This window comes from Hypomesus nipponensis, chromosome 2, assembly GCF_054491055.1.
Source record: "Hypomesus nipponensis isolate SF chromosome 2, ASM5449105v1, whole genome shotgun sequence".
Lineage (NCBI taxonomy): Eukaryota > Metazoa > Chordata > Actinopteri > Osmeriformes > Osmeridae > Hypomesus > Hypomesus nipponensis.
The window spans coordinates 14,950,724-14,968,447 of NC_140362.1; the positions used below are offsets into that span (position 1 = coordinate 14,950,724).

Consider the following 17,724-nt stretch of genomic DNA (forward strand, 5'->3'; position numbering starts at 1 on the left):
GGAGTACAAACAGCCAAGGTTATTCTGGTCAGATCCAGTGTCCTCAGTCTGTCAGTCCTGTCCACTAAAACAGCCTGTATGGTCCCAATGACCTGACCCTAAGAGGATACGGTCATGGACTGGGAGCAGTAACATGACTGGGTTGTCGGCCAGAGACCCCAGCCTGCATCCATTACACTGAACGAGCTGCTTGTTTATCGTCGCTGGCCGTGTGAGAGGGAAGAACGTCGGCCATTACAGAGTCGGTAGCAGCAGCTGCTCGTCTGCATGGCTGGTATGGGGACTCTTCTCTACGTGCTGTCATGTGTCTGGGGGGTGGAGGGGTTACTGTGGCGGCTGTACTTTGGGGGGATTGGGGGGTTCCAGTTAGAGGGAAAGATCTGAACTTATAGACACAGTTATACACACTTGTGTGTTGTAGTCAGTGCTTGCAGCCGCATGGTTGAAATGCTTACTGTGAACCGAGCTAGAGAGGAAAGACGAGCCCCTGGCTTTCACACACATTGGACCAGTTTGTATGAGTGTATGTTGTCTGAAATGTAAAGACCTTACAGTGCATTAAGTGGAGTTGGCATTTTTAAGGAAGGCTGTATGGTGATATTGTTGCACCCTTGTAACAAAAATGTCCCCCTAAGAGTTGAACAGCCTACAGACTGCTCTGGCAACAACAGTCTGACATTGGTCGCTTCCGACCGGGACATGTACAGAGTAGTTGCCTGTACATGTAAGATTCATATTTGTTTTGTGTACTGTAAACACTTCTATTTTTGTACACAAATTGATTAGTGGCTGTAGTAATCAAAACATTAAAGGTCCTAATAAATCTGTCAAATTGATTAAGAATAGTTACATATTTTGCCTCTTACTGTTGTTTAATTGTTGTTTGTTTTATTATTTGTTATGAACTGGATATTTCAAGTCGGCCTAACTTCTACTGTTTTTCTTTACCAAATGACATATCACCGGGGGGACAGAACAAATATTTGTTGTGTTGTATTTCAAGATATTTCTTTGACAAAATTAATTATTTTCAATGATATTCGACTGATTCTAAACATATGCAGAAGCAGATGTGCTTCTTCGCTGGAAATCGTGCGTCATTCAAAGATCTGAAACTTAAAACTAACCACACATTTGCAAGAAGCTTCACTCCCCTCCTCAAAAAAAAAACATTCAAATGCACGTAACCTTTATGTTGCCTATAAGATCAGAATGTAGACTCAGTTCCTCAATCATGTGGACTTGAAAGAGCGTGCGCCCCTTTTTTCCATGATGAGAACTATTTGTCTGTCTAATGAGTAAGGTTGTGTAGATTTACGTCCCTTCCGTCCCGCTTGGCTTGCTCTCCAGTATTTACCAAGTCTGCTTGTTTTGGCTTCAGTGGAATGCATGTCGCGAGTTGAACGCTTGTGATTATGCAGGTTGAGTGATTGATTCTATTGTGTCTTGATAGATGCGTAAACGACATTGGTTAACGGCATTGGTGTTTGATATCAATTCTCAAAATGATTCAGGGATTTGAACTTCAGAAACTACTAGCGATCTAATAGGCCTACCTATCTTTGGGCAGCAGTCAAATTAAAAAACGTTTTAGCCAAGACGTTTTCAAACGCGGTAATATGTTACCATATTAAGGATGTTACAGCAGAGCTATTTTGTTGTTCATATGGTCCATACAGTGCCAGTGAGACATTTGCAGTCAATCTAATAGTTCTGCAGTGTGTTATACTTAAGTACCAATAGGCGGCGCTGCAGACCTGCAGACCTGCATTCTGCGCAAACAGCTTTCAACAGCTACGGGCTGCAGGTTGCTGCGTTGTCACCCTCCTTGTCCCTGGTTCACATTTGTAATTACTGATGTTGATGTAAGCTACAACAAGAATACATAGTTTTTTCGTTTTTATCAAAAGTATACATTTAACTATAATTCTAAACAATGATAACAGAGCAAAATTACATTTGAAATTATAAGGACAAAGCCGTAGATTTATTTGAAGTATCTGTTCAACTGAAAATGCTGAGCAGTGAACGTTGTTTAAGACAACTTTTTGAACTAATAGTTGATTAGTCCTTGACTGCTTAATTTTTGATTTATTGTTGTTCTGAATTACTGTCTAAATTACTAATACGACATTTACCATCTGAGCAAACGACGGTTTGGGTTAAACGTAAAAATAAAAGTATTATTACATTGAATGGCATTGCAATGTTACCAATGTATCAATATTTGTAAAAATAAGACAACATTTATCAAATGTGTCACTATTCATTCTATTATAGGCTACTAAGTTATTATCGTCAACGTTTATGCGCAGACAAAAATAGTTTATAAATATAATTGAAAATACCATAAAATTGTTATAGGCTAATTGAATTCAACAATATCCGCAGATTATAACATAAATAATTATCGATTATTTTCAGTTGAAGAATTTGCAATAACCTACATAATATGCCTCCCTTAAGCGCCAAACATTATGATACAGCATATACAATTTATGGAACATTAAATGGATGACTAATTGTAGGCTATGTCAGATTATTTATGTAATCATATACTATTGTTAATAAATTGGTTTCAAGCACTTCTTTAGAAAGGCAAAATTCAATGAGCTTTTGTGACGATGGAAGAGGCCATATTTGCTTTTCCCATTAGATTGAGTATCACATATTCCTTTTATTTAGCAGTTGTGTCAAAATAAAAATTATGTGTTAAGTGGGGGGAAAGGTGCGTAAAATACGAGGGTATAGCTTTAACTCAGAACAAGAATATTGAAAACAGCGCTGCACGGTTTACTTACTATTTCTTAACTGTGTCAGTGATTTGGGGATATTTTGCTCTGGCTCAGACCTCGGGGTTTTACTTCCACCACAGAGAAATAAAACCATTTAATGTGGTGGTTCTTACATGTGCCCACCATTTACGCAATAAGCAGCATGGTTTCCAAAACTGTTGTAACATATTCTCTCAACAAGTCTTGAAGAACATGCTTTAGAAGAAGCATGAACTGAAAATCGATTACGTCTTCCACCAGCTATTTCTGTGACTTAAAGAAAGTGTTTCACCGCATAAAAAAAGGAAGGTATGTTAAGTGTGTGTCAGCTGCAGGTTGAGTCGAACACGGTCCTCTAGAACCGTAGTTGCTATCCAAACACAAATAAACAGAGAAGAACATTGGAGTTAATCAGAGCGAGAAGGCGTGTCGGAGGGCGGGCTGAATGCGCCAGTGCCCGGAGCCCTGAAAAGTGAAGGACCTGTGCTCTTCACGCGCACTCGAGCCGATCTCTGCACAGAGCACGGGACTCTTGCGCTTGTGTCCCTTGAACTCTTGCGCGAGTGCACTTTTGATCCGCTTTTTCAAACTATTTCTGCGCAAAGTCTATGTACCCGAGATAGTTGGTTTAGGTATGGCACTGAGACTTTCATGGATGAACTTGGAAAACTTTTGCTGACGCTCTATTGGAGTTGGAACCGCCGTTTAGTATAGTTGTGGATTACTGAGACTGCTGAACACTGCGCGGGTGACCTTTGGCATCTATTTATTGGGGGTAAGATTCTGTTTCGCATGATAGTTTGCCTACAATAGATTATATTACAGCTGTGTTGAAACAGGCAGTGATCTTTGCTGCTCAGGGACCTGTCACGATAGTCCATACTGAAAGTATTTTGACAGTCATCCTGTCAAAAAAGTTAGCCGACAAACACGTCAAAATGTTACAGGACTGTTAAAGTCAAACAAACAAACAAAAAAAAAAACGTTATATAAAGCCAAAACAATGGCAAACATAATGGGTTATGTTGTTATTTAGTATTTGGTTGTTTATTTAAATTAAAACAAAGCTAAACTTATTTAGATTACAGCATTGATCTAGGCTACACCTGCCTGGCATAATCTAATCAAATCACAACTCTTCTGTAAACTTAAAACAAAATGTAATTGCATACTCTAACCGAGTACAGGCTTGGAGGATCAGCGACCATATGAACACGAGGAAGGCTACATGTTCACAACACGATTTACAGTAGCAGTTTAACTGTAGCGCTACACTTGTAAATGGAATCCTGCAAACACAGCAAGTTCTTTTCTCTGCATTCTAATAGTCAACTGTTTACACTAAACTATGCAACGACCGGATCTGGATCTAATCTTTGATTCTCCTCAAGGGATGTGAATTGTCTTGATGCAAATAAGAGAAGTAAAACATATTGTATTACTCGTGACGAAATGTTTCAGCAACATTAAACGAATATAGGTGGATCGCATCTGGCTTACCCGTAACGTCAAAAAGGTTTTCTTTGATTCTGAAATATTGGCTAGTTGCGTGTAGTCCATTGTCAGTCCCAAATTATGCATTCCAAAGACCTAGATATAAATCTACATTAGGTTTATAACCTCGTCTGATATACAGTTGTAGTTCAAGTATCACGGCCTTTTTTTGGTATTCCACTGCATGTCCTCAGATTAGCTTGCTTTATGAGCTTGAAGAAAAGCAGCAGCTTGTAGAAAGCATAACTTTTCAACTCGAGGTTCCGCATCACTTGTGCATGTAACTCCATATTAAGTCACACAATATTCCTACTCTACTCTCAACTCCTGTCAGGCGAACAAATGATGACAGGCCTGCAAAATAAGATGTAGACCACTTCTAAAATATTGACCTTAAATCCTAAACACGTAGCTCCTAAAAAAAACAAAAGACAGTGATAAGAGATACATAAATCGTAAAAGCAAAACAACTGTACTTTACAACAATAATTGAGGTAACGTTTATTTGAGTAGATAAGAAAGACATTTGCTTAAGTTAAGCCTATAACTATTCTCAGTCAAACGTGTTGGGTAATAGCATGCCTGGCAAAATTATAAACATTTAAATCGTAAGGTTATCAAATATATTAAATTTTCGGTTGCGCATATGCCAGCATGAAGGTAATGCCTGTTTGAAACGTCTGAATAAGTATGGGGGGTCTGGGTCAAGTAGCGTTTCAAAACCACACAATACCACTATGAGGTTGCTTTTTATGACCGCAACGCAGCTCATAGTGTCCACAAACAATTCCGAATGCTTTTCAGAAAATAATTTAAAACAAATGAGAACTCATCATTTCCATGAAACTAAATCATAACAAAATGTAGCAAAGTTTACAATAACCTCTGTTGCCAACTCGTTTGTTTCAAGTCTGTCATTGTGTTTGTCAGGTTTTCTTTTTACTCTATCTGAAACTAAATGCGTGTAAGTAGTTTAGACAGCATTGTAAAGTTGCGCATGGCTCGTATTAATTTGGTGTTTTTCTGGTTTTAAACAGGGTTCTGTCCTACGAAGCAAACTTCAGCTGAGGCCTTTGCCGTGAAGACGTTCGCCGACATGGGGAGCAAAGCTTTGCCCGCGCCAATCCCACTGCATCCGTCTCTCCAGCTGACTAACTACTCCTTCCTCCAGGCAGTCAACACGTTCCCCGCTGCTGTGGACCAGCTGCAGGGACTCTACGGCCTCAGCGCGGTACAGACCATGCACATGAACCACTGGACACTTGGCTATCCACACATGCAAGGACTGAGGTCGACTATTACTGAAATGGCCGCGGCCCAGGGCCTGGTAGACCCCAGGTTCCCCTTCCCAGCCTTACCCTTCGCCGCCGCTCACCTCTTCCACCCGAAGCAAGGGGCGCTTACGCACGTTCTCCCATCACTGCACAAGGACAGGCCAAGGTTTGACTTTGCTAACCTTGCCATCGCCGCCACCCAGGAGGACCCACCGAAAGCTGCTGATCTTTCTAAGCTGACAGCGGGCCTCGGGGCCACGATCTCTGAGCTGAACAAACTGTCCCCGGACAGAAAGCCCAGCAGGGGAAGGCTCCCGTCAAAGACGAAAAAGGAATTTATTTGTAAGTTCTGCGGCAGGCACTTCACCAAGTCCTACAACCTCCTAATTCATGAGAGGACCCATACAGACGAACGACCCTATACCTGTGATATCTGTCACAAGGCCTTCAGAAGACAAGACCACTTGAGAGACCACAGGTAAGCTTCATAACTGTCATGCTTGTGTTGATTTAACGTCTTCCTGATGTGAACGTGCTGTGTGTTATGTGCTTTAGAACAGGCTTTTACACTGAAAGAAAATTCCACAAGGAAACTGTCATGTTTCCCGCCATATTTGATTTAAGACTTATCCCTAAAATAATCAATAGATAAATATTATGTGATATAATAGTGAACATATATTGTAATTATATCTATTTGTTTTAAAATGACAGATTTTAGCCTGCAGTGTAACGCTTGCATCACGAGGGCGCCATAGCCCTTTGACGCACCTCTTTACGCACCAAAAGAAACTTGCACAATGAACATTTTTTTATAATGACTCAACATCTTTGAACGACCAAAAACAAATCGTTATATAAATAGATTTGAGAGTTTAACCGTGTGCTATCCGTTGTCATTTCTCCTCAGATACATCCACTCTAAGGAAAAGCCGTTTAAATGTCAAGAGTGTGGGAAGGGATTTTGTCAGTCTCGAACTCTAGCAGTCCATAAAACGTTACATATGCAGGTAAGCCTTCTAAACGTTATCAATTACTACGACAAACATAACCTTAACTGCATGACTGCAGTTCTGCTCTGTATGAGTTGTGTATTTTCACTCATCATGCATGGTTTACCACTGGCTTTTAACATGAGGATGGTGTTCCTGTAGGTTTAGGGTTAGTTATCTTGACATGAAAAACATATTTGATAGATTTATTTTCATAATATAGTCCAACAAACACGGGAAACGTTACTCAGCACAATAGTTTGCATCACACAGTGAAATACAACTGATTGAAACACATTTAGAATAATACATTATTCTACAATTAAAGAGAATAATCATTTGCTTGCTTTAAATCTAAACAGGAATCTCCTCACAAATGCCCCACATGCGGAAGAACCTTTAATCAAAGAAGTAACCTGAAAACTCACCTTCTTACCCATACAGACATCAAGCCCTACAGCTGTGACCGCTGCGGAAAGGTGTTTCGGCGCAACTGTGACTTGCGACGGCACAGTTTGACGCATACCCCTCATCCGGACTACTAACCGAGCAGGATGGACAACTATGACAAACAAACTATTTTTTAAAAGGACAAACCTGCAGATTCAACTCAACAACGTGTTTTTCTATTCAACGGAGCATCGCATTGTGGACACATAGGCCTACACGTACAATGGACTGATCCTTTCGATTGAAAAAAACATGGAATGTGACAACTTTCACCCCACCTGTAAATATTAACACCATGTAAATAATGTTTTTTTTTTCTTACTTTCAATGAAATGTTTAAAAACAGACGTAAGTTTAAAATATGTTAAATTGTATTTTAGAAATAAAGCAAGTTAAATATTCCCATTGGTATGACTGTATTCATTTTATTTAGGCCTTAATTACGTACTATGATGCAGGCCGTATGAAATGGTAACTTGAGAGGAAATGGTGTCACTAAACTCGCAAGTATGGGCCCACTTGCCTATTTTGTCGTTTAAAAAAAATAAAACATGCAATAACAGTGCACCGGCCACGTGCCTCAAATTAGTGTGGTTGGCACACACAACAGACCACTGTTTATTGGAAACGCTTTATTGGAAAGGTGATGTGGCTGGGTGGCTGGGTGGGAGCGCCAAACTTTCAGAGACATGTTCATGGCATTTTTTATTTTCTTTACATTTCGGCATAGTTTGCATAACCTTTTAGTGATTAATATCCTAAAGTGTGCCACGGGAATACAATGTTTTAGCGCTTGTATTCAGTGCTATTTTTAGCCCCCATTATCAACGGCCATATCGGACTTCAACAGTAGCTCATTAGTATTATATTAGCAGCATTAGCAGCAGGCTTCGGCGCCGTATCTGATGTCTTTATCTCCATCGCCGCTGATATGATTTCTGTAAGCTGGAATAGCCTGAGGAGTGGCATGAGAGCAAGCAAAAGTTATCGAGTAGTATCATCAAATGTTTAATCAGAACTACAGCGATATGCCCATGTTTTCTGTTTGGGAGCCCCGGGGTAGCCTTAGCCCAATAAAGTCTCATGTGTTCTTAGAAAGAAACAAACAAAGTCAAGTCACATATTAATACACTTAATGCAAACCCTTGACTTAATGTGATTATGAACTAGATCACATTGTTCTTTCCAAGGCATGATCTCTTGTTCATTTCGGAGTCTTGGTCTCTCTTTCTAACCTTAAATGTTAAAACATTAAAGCTAAAATATGATGCGAACGCACAATTTACTTTTACTAACACTTACTTCTGACGCCAAATCACGCCTGTGGTGATAAGATCAACAAGGAACGCCTGGTGGGTCCAGCATTAACAGGAAAACGGTATGTTCCCGCTATCTTAATTGACCTACCTCTAAAACGACTAAACACTATGAACCTTTACTCTGTGTCATTGGGTCTTTATGGATGTCGTAGGCCTACATGTGAATTATTGGTGGCCTTAAGATGAGGAGAAGCTGGCCCGTGGAGAAACCGTAAAAGGATGAAGACGCAAACTGGCAGGTAAAATAAAATGGAGTGAGATGGCAGAAGCTGGTATTAGCCTACTGTGAATCCAGTCATCATCAGCTTAAACAAGAAGTGTGTGTGCCATAGCCTAAGTGTAGCTACAGTTCCTCAACCAAAAATTGTCATTTTTGAAAATGAATTTTCATTTAGAAAAGCTGTTTATAATACTGTACATACAGAAAATAAACACAACGAATAATACCACCGTATTGGTCGACAATGCAACCTATAGCTTGACAATTGACATGTTTTTGTTATTTCAATAATTCACTTTATTTAATGTGATAACACACAATTTGTTTTTACAATTCTGACAAAATAGGTCAGAAAAATCGCAGGCAATTAAAAATAAAATACGCATAAAACATTTAACATGTAGGCTATATGTTGTACAGCATTAGTACACATAAAAGTATCTACAAGCTATTTGTTTTGTGTTTTCTGTATAATAATCATCAAAATATGTGAAAAACATAACATATCTACAGGCTAGACAGGCTCAAGCTATTTGATTAGGATCAAGTGTCTGTTTGTATGCAATAATTCATTTGGCCGATGACCATTCTTCACAATTACTCAAAGCACCCATTTATATCTCACACGTTTTAAGATAACCTCAAAATACAAACTCAAAAAGCCACAAACCACCAGAGGAAAAAATATGTTTCATCTGTCGACACATAAATGTGCAGCGTAACTCCACCCCAATTCTTTCACACTTTTAAAAGGGAAAATAACCTTTACACAAAGGTTAAGCTGTAGCTTGAAACGACCCTGAGACCTCTTACATTTAGAGGGAAACTCTAGGAAGTGGACCTTAAACACGGAACAACTTTAGAGCTGTCAAATGGCTTGCTTTTGACACGCGCATTCATAAATTTGACCTTTGCTGAAACAATTGTCAATGATTCAGTGTTTTATATCCCCGCGTGTCACTCCAACTGAAAACAGATAACAAGTACTGGCAAATATGAGGCTAAATAGATACAAAACCCGATGTCTTATGGCTTGATTTTCAAATAAATCCAACGTTTTCTCAGAATAATATGTACAACCACTGGCAATATTCACATCAAATAAACAAATGATTATCCACTTCTTTATCCAATTACCCAACAGTGGCTGTCGCTACTTTCTTCCAATCGTAGCTCTGGGAAAGCGAAACGCATTTTCAGATATTCTCATAGGCCTACTCCTTCAACGACTAATCTGCAATTAATGACTCTTGGTATTATCTTATATCCTTCGGGTTTCCAAGAACTTGGATTGTGTTTAGTCATATAAAACACCTCAATCCAATGGGCATAGCATGAAATTGTTAAGTGACAAAACGGGAGAAATGTGTTATATTATGATTGCACATCAAAAGGGCAGCCACATTGACTATTGGCTGGAACAAATCCTTTCTTTAAATAATTTCAGTACAAGGACACATGTTAGCACTAACTCATGCCAACTAAAGCCAGAGCACACATACGCATACCCACACATACACAAACACGCATGCAAACACACACACACACACACACACACACACACACACACACACACACACCAGTGAAGGCTAAGAATGGAGAGTCACATGATCAAATTCAACAGTAAATGGCTATATGTGGACTGTGTCCTCATGCGGGCTTATCTTTCTGACAGAATAAAAGCTGCTCCACATTACGAATGCTCTCTGCTATAGGCCGGAGGTATCATCATGAGTCATGACCTGCGCTGGTAAAGCACGGCCAAGATAAGTGATTAAACATATCCGAGATGTCTGCTGTAGTTCTGTGAACAAAAAGATCTCGGAAGAAAAAACACAGTTGTATTTCAATTATTTTGTCAATAAAAAATCACGTAATAAAAGAAAAAAATTACAGCATATTTTGCATGATTTATTTTGCATATTCATAACAAGATATTGAGGTGTCTGATTAGTCTTTAATCAATTATCGATATTTTATTCCAATGATATAACCTATAGGCCTAGTAAGTATATGTCAACTCAACTTTTAAAATGTCCTTTAGTTGGTTGAGCGCCATTAAATTAGGATATCATAAAAGACAATAAGATAATCCGACAATATGACAGTAACCTACATTATTTTCTAAGTTAGCCACATTTGAGTGATATTGTTCGATCAAAGCAATGCTGGACATATTAGCAAGTGGGTTAGAATAGGTATGTAAAAAAAAAACATTTTAGCCTGGGCCAACATGGTGCCACACGTAGGCTTATAGGCCCAGTTGCAAATTGGGATCGACATACAGTGCTTCTGTTTATTTCAAGTTTGACATTTATTTGTGAGATTTCAGGAATCCACCTGCATGGAATAATATCTTATTGAATCAATTGAAGATTAGACAAAATCATGTTTTTTTCTAAAAAACAAGCCATGGCCTGAGATGTCATTTTCCTACAAGCCCTATGCCCTATACTGTTTCTGCACTAAATTGTAATTATTTTTGGAATTTAATGAAATTGTACTTAAATGTAACTTTCTTACTTTTCTATCGATTAAGCCTTATTCAGTTTGATTTTCGAAGACAGTGTAGTCCAGTATGAGGAACTGATGTGCCCCACGACGGACCTCTCAGCTCTATATATGGCTGTCGGGGAGTTGTCGTGGGCGTTCCTATGGGCGTTGTGCCGATACGTTAAAGGAAGTGACGAATCAGAGGTGAAGTAGGCGGAAGTGTTTTTGTTGACTGATGACGTTTGGCTTGAAGCATTGACAGTTGTGGCTAGAATGAATTAACTTGATAACTAGTGAATGTGGAACTATATATAGAGAGACAGACTGCGGTGAAAAGTAAGTATATACCTCTAACAGTAATAAATAATGCTATAGACACAACGTTCGTTTTTGCGACTAGCTTGCCAGATGACACGGATGTTAGGCAATGCTAGTTATAGTAGCAAGCTAAAATGACCGTCTGGAAGTGCAGAGCATGCTAAGATGTTAGCAAGCTGTCAACTTTCATATTAGCTGTTGTAACTCATAGCTGACGATATAGTATGGCTATTTCGATCATTGTGAAGTCACTATTTGATAATCCTTATCAATTTATTATTGTCATCAAACGTTAGCTACTTAAACAATCAGCATTGTTCTGCAGCATAGCATATCATACTGTTTTGCTTACTATCTTCCAGGCAATATACTGTGCTATTATAGATACATTAAACTTTTCAGATTAGCCCTTACTGATCATCTTAGACCCCAAGTAGCTTTACAATCGGTGTCTGAGCTAACATGCTACGGTAGTAGCTAATAACGTAAAATAGTAACACTGTAATGCTAGACCCAGCATTAGCTAGTTAGCTGGCTATCAGCAAGGAGATATGGTGGAGTTATCTAACTGTCTCGAAAACTGCTTTATTGCAGCAGACCTGCATTAAGTGTATGCCTTGATAGTGTGCATCTGTAGGGGTTCTCCGATTGTCAAAGTGCATTGGATCTCTTATCTAGTAGCTTATATTAACAACCAGTGAGGTGCTATTGGGACTTCATGCTGTCTGTTAGATATCCCACGCGCCATGTTTAGCCGTCTCTGACCCAGGCCTGTTACGATGTCAATATGCTGTGGGCTGTGGTCCAAGTCGTCTTCCTGCTCGTCAGTGTTACACCTGGACCTAATGTGATCTGCTAATTAGCTGACATCAGGTGTGCTTGATTTGGCATCTGAGGTGGATAGGGAAGGAAGCTTAGCATACTGGGCACACTGAGAAAAGTTGCCTTCAACGTGAAATATTTGAGATATTCAGAATATGTGCCCTCCTGGCAGACCCCAGTCTGATCCACACAGGGTGTGTGGTAACATACAGGGCATGTAGGTCTTGTGAAGAACACACTGACACACTTTTAAACAACTCTGGGTGGATGAGTGATTAGGTGCAACGGCCAGAGATCCAGGGTGAATGATCATGTTGCTATTTGACTTGACCTCCCAAATGTGGCTATGATGGAGTAGCCCCAATGTTTGTTATGCAAGACCCCCAAGTACAACAACTCATCTCATGAAGATATTGCCAAATTGGACTTGCAACAACTCCCCCCCCCCCCCCCCCCCCCCCCCCTTTTTATTTTGTTTTTGGCAGGGCAGGGACAAGATGTTGGAGTCCTATGTCACACCGCTGCTGATGAGCTATGTCAACAAGTACATCAAGAACCTGAAGCCGTCTGACCTGCAGCTGTCTCTCTGGGGAGGGGACGTGGTGCTGAGTAAGCTGGACCTGAAGCTGGATGTCTTGGAGCAGGTTTGTAGCACTCGCACAGAAAGAACGATGACTGGTTCGCAACCTGTCATCTGGCGTTTCCATGGTTTTACAAATGCTATTCTCACAGCTCATTTGAGGATTTGTAGAAGCAGAGGCAGGAGAGGCATGTGCTGAAACGTAAGAGCTGAGACAATGATTGTTTTTGGTATGCTGACTGACTGATCTCTCCAGTGTGACCAGACTAGCCTCTCTGAGGTGACAAGCCGTTGACCCCCATTAAGCTGCCTTCACTTAATGCCTTAAGCAAGAGTGTGAACCAAGCATTTGATGTTAGCGATGCAGTGTTATCTCAGTGATCTTCACTGTCTTAGACAGACACGGTGCTTTGCATGTTTGATCGCTTTTGCCATATCATTAGCGGAAGAACTTGACGGGTTGTCTTAATATTTTTGGTCTACACCCGTCTCATATCAGACAGGGCCTATCTTTTTATCGTGTGCTATTATAGCCTACATTTAGAAATACATTGAAGTATTGGAGCTTCAAACAGCCATGCTAAGGTACACAGGCTTTCATTTACTGCTCTGATAGTTATTTTGATGTGGTGTCACCACTGTAGCACGTTATCTGGGCTGTTTCAATCTGCCAAGAGTTGTGACTACTTCTCAGAGGAAGGACTCAAGCACCTAACCCTAACTGAACAAAGAACACGTTGAAAGCTCTTATTGGAAGCAGCTCTCAGCTTCAAGCCAACTGACAGTGAGAATGTGTCGGCCCTTCAATACGAAACCAAATGCTCTGTTAAAACTTTGGCTCAGTTTCCTCCCTTTTGTAGTTTCTCTCGTGTATTTAATTTAGACAATGTCTATTAAATAAAAAATAAAAAAAATCTACAGAGCCATTCCAAATGCCTCTTTGCCAGTGCACACAGATTGAAGTGAAACTGCAACTGGTCCCACAACAAGGAGACATGCTGTAAATCCGTGACCACCTTTCCTCACAAATATGTTTGATTATTAGCTTTTGGCGGGCAGTCGTGGAAGAAGTATGCAAAGCTGTGTAGGCCGTCTGGTGTCACGGGACTCCGTTCTCACACACACTCATCCAGGCAAATCTGCCTCAGAGTAGTTCAAGATGCAGAAGAGCGATGTTAAGTTCAGCCTCACTATAAATCTCGCTTGTTGTGTTGAAGACATGAAGAGAAACGTGTTGGCTTAATCTCTTTTTCCACATCTCTCGTGTACTTCGCCTCTCACACTCTTGCTTTGAGCCTTCAAACTGAACACAAACCGCTTGCGCCTCCAACAAATTCTTCCGTTTTCTCCACAGCCTCCTGTCTGTCACCTTCAGTCACTGACGAGTGTCTGGTGTTGTTTCCGTAGGAGTTGAAGCTGCCCTTCACCTTCCTGAGTGGGCACATCCATGAGCTGAGGATCCACGTGCCCTGGACCAAGCTGGGCTCCGAGGCCGTGGTCGTCACCATCAACACCATGGAGTGCATTCTGAAGCTGAGGGATGGGGTGCAGGTCGGTGCTCCTTACGTCCTCCTTGGCTGCCGATGATTAGGATGAGAGAGCACCATGCGGGGTCACGGAATGGGATGTGTATTACTATCGTGACGTACAGTATGTCTTAAACTGACTTAAAGTTCCGCAAAGGGTTTTTCATACTTAGGCTACCCATATGATATATTTTGGCTCGTGGGTACATTTGACTTATGACTGAGTGACTCAAGTACTGGTATGCAGAATCATAATATATATATATTTTTTTGCCATGGAGCTGTTCATGGTTGTACATATGATCATACCCTGGCCCTTGGCCTCTTTAGTCTCCCTGGCAGCCCTCGGCTCGTGCCACCACTTTAGGCTTAGCAGGCTTAGGTGTTCAAGCAGGGGTGCGCTCACTTGAAATAATTTGACACGTCGTTTCTGGCCTGGCCGCTCCGATTCAAAGGTTTTTCGGTTCGCTAATGAGCTGGTGTTTAAGTCGAGCCGATTATTCTGTGATCCCCCCACCAGTGCCAGACTAGAGGCTGAGAGGAATGGGCCGCGGTGGGGCGGACGAGCCTGGGAGAGGCTGCCTCTTTCCAGTCCCACTCTGGATACGAAGCACGCCTGAGTACGACCGTGTCATCGCCTGTTTTTGTTATTGTGTGGTAACCAACTAACCAGACATGGCTTAAAACTTGTTAATTTGACATGGGCAAGTAGCACTTTCCTTCATCCCCTTGATCAATGTTTAATCATTCTTGATGACTTGGTCTGATGAGGAATGCCCTGAAGAAAATAAGAAAACAAAACAAAGAAACCAAAAGGCAAATAAATCACTGCCTCATTTAGGAGAAGGCTGATGTCATTGCTTGTATGTGGGGCTTTGTGTATTTCTTGATCTATGTTTTCAAAAGCATCTGGGACAGAACCGTAGAGTTGGCGAAGGGTTTAAAGGAACCCTCGAACGAGGAGCACATTTAAGAAAGTCAGGGATGAAAGCGTGTCGTCATTCACGCTACCAGAATTATATATTTACAAATGCTCCTCTTCTAATTTCTTTTGTCAGGCATCAACCATTAGGCCTGTTCTCATTCCGTCTGGCCCGAGAGGCAGAGTTCAACAGTTTAGTTCCTCTGTTGTTGTATTTGTGTAGTAGTACCGGTTTGGAATCTGTCCTTAGGCTTGTGTCACCCTGGGGTCATGAAGGTAGCCTCTGAATCTACACTGTAACATGAAGAGTGTTCCCAAATCTTTTTTTGTTTTGTTTCTTTCAAAACAAGAATCACTCAGCACTTTGGCTCCTCAGAATGGTTTACAATTCTCCAGAAATATTTGATAAGTCTTCCTTTTATTTGAGACTTCACCACAGATATTTTACAACTGAAGTTTTTGTCTTGGCAGAGTAGAGCTCAAATCCATTTTTTATCAAGCCAGACATCTTAATTTATTCTCCAAATCTGACCTGCACAGCTTACACAACCAACCACACGGTTCTTGTAGATGACAATTATTGAGCTACTTCACAATATCATAAGGGCAATCTAAAGATAAATGTTTGTATTATTTTATTTAGGTTTGGGTATAAATATTTTCATTTGGGAGAAAAAGGAGTATGAAAGATATTTTATTCGTCTGGTTCTGCTGATGCCACCCATGCAGTTAGCAAAGAGAGAGGCTCAGAGCTGGCTTGTATAAGAAGGTGGAAGTTTCAAGGCCAGATGTCCCAGAAGAAACACTTTTCAAGGGAAGTCAATTACAGCTAATTATATAGACTGCGGCAAAAGATTTGTAACACATGAGCTTGAGCAGCCCAGAACTAATGGTAAATATCATACTATGCAGATGGCTACTGCTCAGACGATCAAATTACCAGCCCTATGGAAATTCTAACTTGCTTTTTATGCTCTGTGCTCAGTTTAGGGTCACAAGGTACCAGCAGTGTAATGTACTCTGGTATATTCTCAAAACAAGTATTTGTTACAGATGTTTTCGAAAGGTTCCCGGTCAAGAAAGGATTTTTGGAAAATTGCAAATGACGTTTGGACAAATTATTCAATGGTATGTACACCCAAGAGACACAATTTGGAGTGAGGCCAGGCTTACAACAGGAGTCCAAGCAGGAGGAATTTAAATGAGCCTGTACACTTCTTTCCTATCTGAGGGGGCGGGCTGGAGGCAGGGGGGGCCTCCAAGCTCCGTCAGTTCTCAGGCCAAGAAACCGGAGGCGGCTTTCTCATTCTTGTGAAAGACTTGTGAAATGTGCTTATCATTTACAATATTATTATATGACATTACATGTATTTTGAAATACCGTTTCTCCCCACATCTTATCTTTAGTGAGGCACAGCTGAGGGTGGCATGACCACTGTTGTTCAGGGTTTTCTTTTGTGGGATTTTGCTCGGAAGTGACTGCTTCTGGTCCTCCTCCTTCTTTCCCAGAAGAAACCTGATTTCTCAGGTGGTCTGAGATCCCAAACGTTTACACTCCAGGCCCAGATCCAGCTTTAATCAGGTCCTATCCCAGAGTTTCAGGGAGTTTGGAAGAGGCTTATGTTAAACTTAGGTCATAGCGGTCCCCCTCAAGGCTTTTAAGTGATTTGGAAATGGGCCTACTGGTTTAGATTTTTTCCCTCTCTCTCTCAAGGATGAAAACGTTCAACTGTGTATGGAAAATCTTACACTTACATTTTGTAGATTAGGTATTTTTTCTTGGAGGCGGAAACACAGGGGTAGGCCTCATGTGGCCAGAGTGTGGAAATGATAAATGATATCATTAATATGATTTGTTTTCATAATTACAGTTAAAGCATGACTGCTTGCCTGAAACAACATCCGTGTACCTTTAGAAGTTCATTAAGGATTGTGTAATTTGAGAGGAATTATTCAGAGCTTTTAATGTTCCTATTTCCTCCAGAGAGAGGAACTTGGTAATATTAGGATATTCAAATTGCCGGAGAGACCATCTGCTAAGCACCAAGCAAGCACACAATTATAGTTTCCAGTCAAATGTGGAAATTTGGGCGTTTAGCAGGAGTTTGAGATTACAGCTGCTGCTGACAGTGTAATTACTTAAAATAGGCTTCAAAAAGGACTTTTGGTGCAGAAATATGGCTACCATTGGGGAAAAAAAAACCAGCTTTTTTTTTTGGGTGTATGTTACACCCTTTTCAGTCATCAGCAGTTAAACGTACCTCTGTAACTTGTGAAAAGCTGTTTTAGGAAGTCCTATAATGCCTTGAATAATTTTTGCCTTGCTGCATGTCAAAATCATTGCAGGACCTTGGAGCAATACTTGTACAGAGTCGTGAAACACATGCAAACCAGAGCCTGAAGTTATTGGATGGAATTAATTCATCAATGTATTTTCAACTTTTCTTCAATGGAAGAGCCTTCCTTCCTTTTATCATCAATAACATATGAGTTCACATACATGAGGCCTACTGTGGTCCTTACTGTCTATCTCTTCAATG

The 17,724-nt window shown here is 40.6% G+C and overlaps 2 protein-coding genes across 6 annotated transcripts in view; both read left to right on the forward strand.

Annotated features, from left to right (window-relative positions):
- The first annotated feature begins 3,285 nt into the window (after positions 1-3,285).
- Positions 3,286-7,385, forward strand: osr2 (odd-skipped related transciption factor 2). Of its 2 annotated transcripts, none has more exons than XM_084708387.1 (4): positions 3,286-3,549; positions 5,306-6,020; positions 6,453-6,552; positions 6,897-7,385. In XM_084708387.1, the coding sequence occupies exons 2-4, from the start codon at positions 5,365-5,367 to the stop codon at positions 7,077-7,079; spliced, it is 939 nt and encodes a 312-aa protein (XP_084564513.1). In that variant the 5' UTR covers positions 3,286-3,549; positions 5,306-5,364; the 3' UTR covers positions 7,080-7,385. The 2 variants fall into 2 exon arrangements, with proteins under 2 accessions (XP_084564513.1, XP_084564522.1); XM_084708396.1 differs by having other exon boundaries at positions 6,979-7,385.
- Positions 7,386-11,240: 3,855 nt separating this feature from the next.
- Positions 11,241-17,724, forward strand: part of vps13b (vacuolar protein sorting 13 homolog B) — a 226,534-nt gene continuing 220,050 nt past the window's right edge. For 3 of the 4 annotated variants that reach the window (XM_084708357.1, XM_084708365.1, XM_084708349.1), the window contains exons 1-3: positions 11,241-11,352; positions 12,642-12,800; positions 14,144-14,287. In XM_084708357.1, coding sequence (XP_084564483.1) covers positions 12,654-12,800; positions 14,144-14,287 — 291 coding nt within the window. In that variant the 5' untranslated portion in view covers positions 11,241-11,352; positions 12,642-12,653. Of the gene's footprint in view, positions 11,353-12,641; positions 12,801-14,090; positions 14,288-17,724 lie in introns of those variants that run through there. The other variant, XM_084708374.1, reaches the window with a different exon arrangement.

What these genes read in the sequence shown, in the direction of transcription:
- osr2 (XM_084708387.1), top strand. Translation starts at nt 5,365, where the DNA reads ATGGGGAGCAAAGCTTTGCCCGCGCCAATCCCACTGCATCCGTCTCTC. An exon ending in GACCACTTGAGAGACCACAG is followed by an intron (nt 6,021 to 6,452) that starts GTAAGCTTCATA and finishes ATTTCTCCTCAG; the next exon opens with ATACATCCACTCTAAGGAAA. An exon ending in ATAAAACGTTACATATGCAG is followed by an intron (nt 6,553 to 6,896) that starts GTAAGCCTTCTA and finishes AAATCTAAACAG; the next exon opens with GAATCTCCTCACAAATGCCC.